The sequence below is a fragment of the Quercus suber genome, unplaced genomic scaffold (genome assembly GCF_002906115.3).
Source record: "Quercus suber isolate HL8 unplaced genomic scaffold, Cork oak 2.0 scaffold_169, whole genome shotgun sequence".
In the NCBI taxonomy this organism is placed as follows: domain Eukaryota; kingdom Viridiplantae; phylum Streptophyta; class Magnoliopsida; order Fagales; family Fagaceae; genus Quercus; species Quercus suber.
In genome coordinates this window covers 143,166-152,358 of record NW_027069629.1, presented here as the reverse complement: position 1 = coordinate 152,358, position 9,193 = coordinate 143,166, and the positions used below count along the sequence as shown (strand labels likewise).

General features: G+C 29.4%; 1 protein-coding gene across 1 annotated transcript; it reads left to right on the top strand.

Moving 5' to 3' along the window:
• Nucleotides 1-1,754: 1,754 nt before the first annotated feature.
• On the top strand, nt 1,755-8,939 carry LOC136069418 (receptor-like protein 15). The gene is made up of 5 exons (XM_065777923.1): nt 1,755-2,148; nt 2,232-2,306; nt 7,697-7,852; nt 7,927-8,001; nt 8,294-8,939. The coding sequence occupies exons 2-5, from the start codon at nt 2,279-2,281 to the stop codon at nt 8,485-8,487; spliced, it is 453 nt and encodes a 150-aa protein (XP_065633995.1). The 5' UTR covers nt 1,755-2,148; nt 2,232-2,278; the 3' UTR covers nt 8,488-8,939.
• Nucleotides 8,940-9,193: the final 254 nt, after the last annotated feature.

Below are 9,193 nucleotides of genomic sequence, written 5' to 3'. Positions count from 1 at the left end.
AGTAGAGTTTACTAAAAATAAGTTAATTTTAGGCCAATTCTACTCTACTCTACACCCTCTTCCTCCCCTCAATCCAAATGGACCATAAAGCATTCTCTTAGTTACCTTTAAATAATGCATTATTCCATATCACGTCAAGGTGGAAATAGAGCCTTCATCGCTTTTGTGAATTTTTTTAAAAATGGCTCCAATGTAGTTTGAAGCTAAAATGAAAGTAGATAGAGGAAAAAAATATATATTTAAAAAACATTATTATTATCTTTAAGTGAAATAACAAATATTAATAGGGTTTTTTTTTTTAAAGTTGTTTGGTAGAAAATTTATTCTCCTTCATAAAATTTGTGTATATGTAATAAAATTTAGGGATTAATACATAATAATATAAATTTAATGTATTTACATTAAGTTGTGCTTAGTTTCCATCTAACTATCAAAAAAATTTCATATATAAATATTATTTGAGTTTAAATTAAAAAAGAATCTGAAAAAAATTTATTCATGTGTGTATGTTTGGCCTAATCTTGTTGTTGTTTGGGCTAATTTCTATTATTATTATTTGGGTTTTTTATTTTTTATTTTTATTTTTTGTTTAAGAATTTAAGGAATATATTTGGGGGGTCAAGATTATTTTTGTTGAACCTTAGACTTCGGGACAAGCACTAGTTGAGTAAGGTATATAGAGTTAAAAACTCCAAAAGGAGAGGCAGCAAACCGGGCATGGAACACGAGGAGAAGGAAAGAAGAGAAGTGTAGAAGCCGTCCCCTTCGCATTAAATGCATGACAACTACTCCTCTGACCGCATTAATGAGGAAAGAGGAAATGACCGTGAACAGTAGTGACACAGGCTAAGATAACATGGCAAATCAAGTTAGCATGCTTTGGATGGGACAGGAACTCAGGGACTGCAATCTCAGCCTCAAAAGTGTAAGACTTAGATGAATTGCAATTGGATATAAAGGCAAAAGAAAGACGCAGATTGGGGGGGGGGGGACAAAAAAAAATAGAGAGAGAGAGNNNNAAAAAAAAGAGAGAGAGAGAGAGAGAGAGAGAGAGAGAGAGAGAGAGAGAGAATAGAGAAAAAAGTTCCATTTCATTTGTAATTTCATCCTCAAACTAGACTCGAGGACCAACATTTGTATTTTTGTTTTGAACTAGTTCTTGAACTGTGGATTAATAGAAGGAGTTTGGTTTTTCCTTCCATGTCTATGTCATAACCTTCTCATCCCTGAATGTTGGATATCATAAATAGATTCGACATCCCATCTCTAAACAAGTTTATTATGATAGCAAACAGTAACAACCTTCATTAAGTTGATAAGTTGTATTTTTCACCGTTACAATAAATATGCCCAAATTTTTAGAAAATAATTTTATTAAATGATTGTGTATTATTTTACTCATGAGTGATGTAGGGACGAGTAGTTCTAGGGCCACAGACTCATAATCTTTACTACACAATTTCCCTCAACTATCTTATGAGTCAAACTATAGTTTATTGTCTATTACTTTCGTATGAACCTACTATTTTTTCTCCTCCTTTCACAATCTAGCGCATTAAAGTTGTGGGACAAAACATCGTGGTTTTGTACCTAAATTTTCATACTATAAAAGGTCTCAACTCTCTACCCCTTGCATGGTTTTGTTAAATGCACAACCATGGAAAGGGGTTCTATGACATTACAACTATTTTACTAGCGATATTTATGTGACCAATTTTAGGTCTATCTTTTTGTTTTTAAGAAAAAAAATGTACTCTTTTATTAATTAACTGATGGATCACATAGACATATATATTACTAATTCTTTTTATAATTCATCCAACCATTTTTTAGTTCCATTAATTCATGAGGGGTGCTTTGACATAACAACTGTACTTGCTATATTTTAAGGTGGTGGTGGTCTATGTTCTCTATTGCTATCAAGAATAAATTTGTTTAATTTTGAATACAAAATATAATTATTTTTATTTCTTACAATCTTATCATATATAGGTTCTGAAAGTTTATTGAGATTGAACAAGCTGGAGAGTTTAGATCTTGATGCTAACATTTTCAATCGGAGTATCATACAATCATTGAGGTTACTTTCGTCACTTAAAAGTCTGAATCTTTCTTATAATGCATTGGAAGGATCCTTGCCTATCAAAGGTATGCATTTCCCATTATATATTATTTATTAATTACGTAATGTATTCAATCAGAGTACTCTTTTATTTATTTTTTTTTTGTAGAACTTTCGGATTTCAAAAACTTGGAAATTTTGGATTTAAGAAGCAACATGCTCAATGGCGCTGAAACAGTTCAAGGTAGAGATATAGAGAAACGTTGATTTCGATTTAACCAGCATTATTAGTTAATACTATTTCATCCTTCCACATCAACAAAATCAAAATTTAGCATTTATGACAATGACTCAATAAATTAATTAATTGTCATGTTTTAATGGAAATTGTTTTTTGAGAGAAATGTTTTAATGGAGATAAATGCATTGATTTTCATGTATTTTACATGGTGCACTAATTTATATATATATAAATTATTTATATGATTATTTTAATAAACTTTAAATAATAATTATTATTAAATTAAAAGAACACATTCAATAAAAAAATGGTATGCTTAAATAAATAAAAATATACTAATTACGGTTGAATTCAACGTAAAATTGTAATATTTTTATTTTAATTATTAATCTTAACAATTTAAATTTCCTAATTTCTTTTAATGACATATAATGATTATGTATACTTATAGTATTCTAAATTTGTCCATGTAATTATATAGAGATTATAGGGTAAACCTATTTATTTTTCATGTTTCAGATATTTATAGGCCATCCAATAATTATTTATGTAAAATAGATTCTTATGATTATTATTTTTTTAAAGTATATGGAAATGACATTATTGCTCAATGATTTTCTTTGATAGTAATTGTAACAAATTACAGCAAAGATATAATATTTAATTTAATTACATTCAATCTTTTTTTTTGTGAGAAAAATTACCCTCAATCAAGAACCTAAAAGATAGTTATACATTTAAATGAATGAAAATAATTAAATATTTTTCAATTAAGTAATTGGTTCATACTCTTGATTACTCGTTCTTTTTAATAACAAGTAATATAATTGAAACTGATTTCATATATATTATGACACATAGTAAGTATTATATGTGAGATATCATTATCATATAATTTCTTATAAAATGTTTCAAAATGCATTGCACATTGACTAGTTCTAGCTAGTTGCTCAATAGTGAAAGTCCCCAGCATGACTAACAATTATTTGATGCTCTTTGAAAATGAATGAGCCTTGTGACATTCATGTTAGTTGAAATGTACAAATAATTTTTTATCATACACTATTTTATTGCAAATATATATATATATATATAGAGAGAGAGAGAGAGAGAGAGAGAGAGAGAGAGAGAGAGAGAGAGAGAGAGAGAGAGAGAGAGAGAGCTAAGAGAAAATTCAATTAGGTTTTAAATTAGATTTCAATTGTTGTCTAATTTTGCGCCTCATGTCCTATTTAAAATTTTTTAATTTTTGTTCTTAGTGAGTTAATAAGGTACAAAAAACGAAGGGGCTAATATAAATAAATCATAAAAAACTCAATACACAAAAAAAGAAAGAGTAAACTCATATGTATATTCAAAAGAAATTAAAAAAATAAAAAATAAAAGAGAGAGAGAGAGAGAGAGAGAGAGAGAGTATAATCTGAATACATATATGTGTAATTGTAATTTTTTTTAATTGTACCGTGCATATGCACAAGTTATACACTAGTTATATATATATATATATATATAAGTAAAGCTGAAAGAAAATCAAATTAGAATTCAAGTTGGAACTCAATTAAAGTCTAATTTTGTACCTAGTGTCTCATCTGATCTAAGTTTTAAAATTTTGAGTCAAGTGAATTAATTCGGTGTAAAAATTAGATTTCAATTAGAGTTTAATCTTGCGCCACATGTCCTATCTAATCTAAGTTTTTATTTTATTTTATTAAATTTTTATGCTAAATGAGTTAATTTAGTGTAAAAAATGATGAGTCCAATATAAATAAACCATAAAACACCTAATCATATAATTAAAAACAATTCAAATTTATAAGCATTTATGTCCACCGCCCACCTTTACTAGCCAACCCTTTCCATAGCCATTGACTTGACTTGATTCTCCTAACTAATATATAAATTAGTCTAGCAAAAAAATTGAGTATTACTACTATTACTACGCATTCCCAATGGGACGGTTCCTGGTGAAGTGGTTATTGTGAGGTTTAATAGTACTAGTCCATCTTCATGGTCACAGAGGTTGCTTTGAAGAAGAGAGGATGGGTCTGTTAGAAATCAAGGAGGAGTTTGTGGGGTCCACCACCAATGTGACCATCAGAGATCATCTTCTCCCTTCATGGGTCGATGACCACAAGAGTGAGTGTTGTGAGTGGGAGAGAGTCACCGGCAACTCCACCACCGGTCACGTGACCCATCTCTCTCTCCACAATATCTGGGAAATCGAATGGGTAGATTATCTCTATTTCATGCCATGGTTTTTAAACGCTTCCTTATTTGATACTTTCAAGGAGTTAAGAGGTCTTGATTTATCTTTAAATGCAATTGGTGGTTTGATTGAGCATAAAGATTTAATATATATCCTCTCTGTTTCTTATATATCTGTAATGACTGTAATTTATCCTATGTTAATATCAGTTTCGGCCAACAAATAGATCGATACCAAAGAAAAAAAAAACTCAGAAAACAGTAATTTTTCTCCCCAAATTTCAGAATTCACCTCCACTCTCTTACATTGGTCTCTCCTCTTCAATTCGTTGGCCTCTGTTCATACGGCCTGTTTATCTTGTTATTTATCTCTATGCGTGTTTGTCTCTTAACTCCGAAGGTTTTTTTTTTTTTTCCTGGTAAATGTAAGCGATAAATTATTTCTAATTTCTTTTTATTTTGCTAAAAGTCTTTTTTTTTTTTTTCTTTTTTGTTGAATGCTAAAAGTCATTTCAAATTTTCCATTGTACAAGTATTAGTTAGTATATTTTTGAGCTAAATTATATATTGGTATGGTAGAAGAGATATGAGTAAAAACTATACATTAATATTTGTTTTAGAAATTTATTAAAATATAATGGTAATCTCAAAAAGATATATTGGTATTGGTTAGTACCGAAATATATCGTTTGTTTGTTAAAAAATTAAAATACGCTCTAGTACAAAATTGACCCCCTTCTAATTAACTACTCATCTACTCATAGATAATGGCGTTAAAAAAAATTAACAAATCCTATTCAGAAAATAATAATAATAATAAAAATTGACCTCCTCTTCTAATTACCGCATATTTTTGATACGATGGTCACTTTATAAGTATAAGTGTTTGTGGGGTGTGAGGGGTTCAAATTTCCAAGAAGGAGTTTCATACATACATACACTTAAATTAAGTTAGAGTAAAATTTCTATCTTGTATTAAAAAAAAAAAAAATTCACCTCTTTTGATACAAGAACTTTTCATTCGAACCGTTGATTTAGAATATTAGCTACTTAAGTCATTATATCATCATCCTTATTAGCGTTATACTGTCATAGACTCATAGGACTGGCTCAAGGCTTAGGCTTAGTTCCCACGTTGCAAAAAGTCTTCAGCCCTTCATAAAAAAAAAAGGCTTCCACCATATTATAAATATGCCCAAATTTTAAGAAAATAATTTTATTAAATGATTGTGCATTATTTTACTTATGAGTGATGTAAGGACAAGTAGTTCTAGGACGAGTAGTTTTAGTAAATGTAAATTTAAAAAATTAGTCTCTTTTACTTACGAAATAACTAGCACTTTATACATGTGTGAGATGCCTGTGAATAATTTTTATCATTGACATTTATTTGTTAAAAAATATTCACAACATTCATTTTCTTTTTCTGAAGCTTTATAAAGTATAATTTGATAAGCTTAGTTTACTCCTTTTTTTTTTGTTAATCTTAATTTTTGCAGAAGAAAATATTCACAGCATCTATTTGAAACAACAAAAAGTGCTGATTAAACTATAAGGCTATTGACATTTTTTTTTTCCCAAATTTTGATTATTTGATTTTTGGAGGAGGGTTCTTTTTGAACACTGAATGTATTTTTTTAGAACAAAAAGAATATTTCAATTGTACTCTAAGGCTATTGAGTTGACATTAAAAAAAAAAAAACTTAAATGCTCCAAAACATGCCTGTGAATTATCCTTAAGTAAGCAATAAGCATATCTAGTACAACTGAATGCCTTTGAATTATCAACGATTCTCCAAAGTCCTAACTACTATATAAACTAGTCTAGCAAGCAACGAATAGTGGCGTAGTACTATTAAACTATATTTTCAGCCCAAAAAAAAAGAAAAAAAAAGACTTAACTGAATTCTCCTACCTACCGCCTTCACTTTGTATAAAACTGGTCATAGCAATGAATATAGGAGTACTACTAGTTTACTACTACATTTTTCACTATGGAATGGTCATTGGTGAAGAACCTATTGTGGGGTTTGACAGTTCTAGTTCAACTTCATGGGCACAGAGGTTGCTTTGAAGAAGAGAGGATGGGTCTATTAGAAATCAAGGAATTTCTGAGGTCCAGCCCCAATGTTAAAAATCATCTTCTCCCTTCTTGGGTTGATGACCATGAGAGTGAGTGTTGTGAATGGGAGCGAGTTACCTGCAACTCCACCACTGGTCACTTGACCCAACTCTTTCTCCACAGCAGCAGGGATTTAGATATTGACTGTCATTATTATCACTATTATGATCTCAAAGATGTCATCTGATTTCTAAATGTTTCTCTATTTGAAACATTTCAAGAGCTCAAAAGTCTTAATTTATCCTGTAATGCAATTGGTGATGGGATTGAGAATGAAGGTATGTATTTTTTTTTTTTTTTGGGATAGTAGAATGAAGGTATGTTAATTGTGCCCCCTATTTATATTTATTTGTTTCTTATTTTAATTTCAAAAGATTAAAAAGTGGCTTAACACAGAATCGGTTTTATTATACAGCTTTCAATAACATATCTACTACGATAATTACAAGTTTTACTTTTATCACATGAATTATATTTGTTTAGTGTTTAGTCTTAAATAATTTTGAATCTTTAAAGATATTTGAGTTTTTTCTTATTATTTAACAATTTTTAATTAATTAACCCATGCATCATATACGTGCATATAGGTCATAATATTAAGTAGTTTTATCATTTTCTCAATAAAACAGTTAAATTTTGCTAACAAGTTAATTTCACATTTCTTCAGCGATTTTTTTCCCATTTAATTTATATATCAAATAAAATAGAAAAAGCATATGTAGTGTTTATTTGGCTAGCTTATTTTTTGCCAACTTATTTTACTATTCAGCTTATTTTTTGTACTATTCATGAATCTCATTGTAGTATTTCAACTAACATTTACCTCTATCTACAATATTTTCAACAAAAAAATTTTCAGTTTCAGCAAAATAAACAAATCCGTAATATACTAAAAATTGGTCTTTGAATTCTCTTCAATTGACTATATCTTTATTTTTTATTTTTTTATTTTTTTTATTTTTTTTTAACCATTGACTATATCAATAAAACTACTTATTGGTGTTTGATATTGTTGTTATTGTGAATAAAAAATATAATTACTCTTTTTCTTACCATTTCATTATAGGTTCAATAAATTTGTTGAGGTTGAAGAAGCTAGAGAGGTTAGATCTTGGTTCTAACGTGTTCAATAGGAGTATTATCCAATCATTAAGATTCCTTAAATCACTCAAAACTTTGAGTCTTTTTGATAATTTTTTGGAAGGATCCTTTCCTGCTAAAGGTATGCCTATACATCATAACATCTACAAAGTATATAAACGATTCCTACTTTTCACTTTTTTTTTTTTTTGGTAGAACTTTCGGTTTTTGAAGAGTTGGAGATGTTGGATTTAAGCGACAATCAACTCAATGGCTCCCCAACAGTTCAAGGTAGAGAGATAGAGAAGATCATATTTTGATTTAATCAGAGTTACTAGTTTATAATAAAGTAGTGATCATATTTTGATAGCTTTATGATCAATATGCATCTCCATCGTGGAAACACATTGTTTGGGTAGAGCACGTTGCTTCCAAATTTTCTTTTCCAAATTGCATAACATCACTTTAGTAATTACCTTAATTTTAGTGAAAATGGTGTTTTGCTCTGCTTATTACCATACAAAAGTGTTATTAATTTAATTGCATACAATAATTAGTTATTATTTTCATTGTGTACTCTCAGATTTCAAATGTTTGTCGAAGCTGAAACACCTAGAGGTCCTAGACCTAGGTCGCAATAATTTCACAAGAGAGATTTTAAGATCTTTGGGCACACTGTCGGCGCTTACATCCTTGAAATTGGATTTTAATCAAATGGAGGGCCCCCTTTATGACCAAGGTAATGCAAGGTTCTTTTGGTTCTTACACCCAAAATAAAGAATTAATAAACAAATAATATATATGAAAAGAGTGGTTGATGGAGAGTGGGACTACTAAAACGTTACTCAAAAGTTGTTTGGTCTTACAAAAATAAACACGTAAGGACTTTGTTATTTGGGAAGAAGTTGACTGCTGCCCTGCTTTTCGATATATATATTATTTAACGTTGCAATAAATAAATAATGCTCTGTTTCTTCTAAATTTGTTATATTCATATTGCTGCATATCTTGCTAGTCTAAGAAGCTTGGAGGTCCTCAATTTTGCTGACAATTATTTCAATGGTTCCTTGCCAAAATGTAATGGATTTTTCTTTATTCTCTTTACTTCTTCTTCTTCTCCTCTCTCCCTCATAAATTCTATGGTTGAATTAGCTTTGGGTGCATGTCTATATAATGGTCATGTTCAAATTACACTACGTAATAATTTTGTATTTGATGAGGTTTTTTTTTTTTTTTTTTTTTTTGAAAAATCCACACTTTGAATACATTATTTAATATATATATATATATATATATCTCTCTCTCTCTAAGAAAAGAGTTGTTGATGGGACTTGGGAGAGTGGGACTACTAAAACGTTACTCTAAGTTGTTTGGTCTCCCAAACCACTACATGATAATCTAGAAATTGATCTTGTTTTCATGGAACATATTCTCATTGAAATGTCTATTTTAAAATCTAAAGCATGCTCGTCTTCGCTTCTTA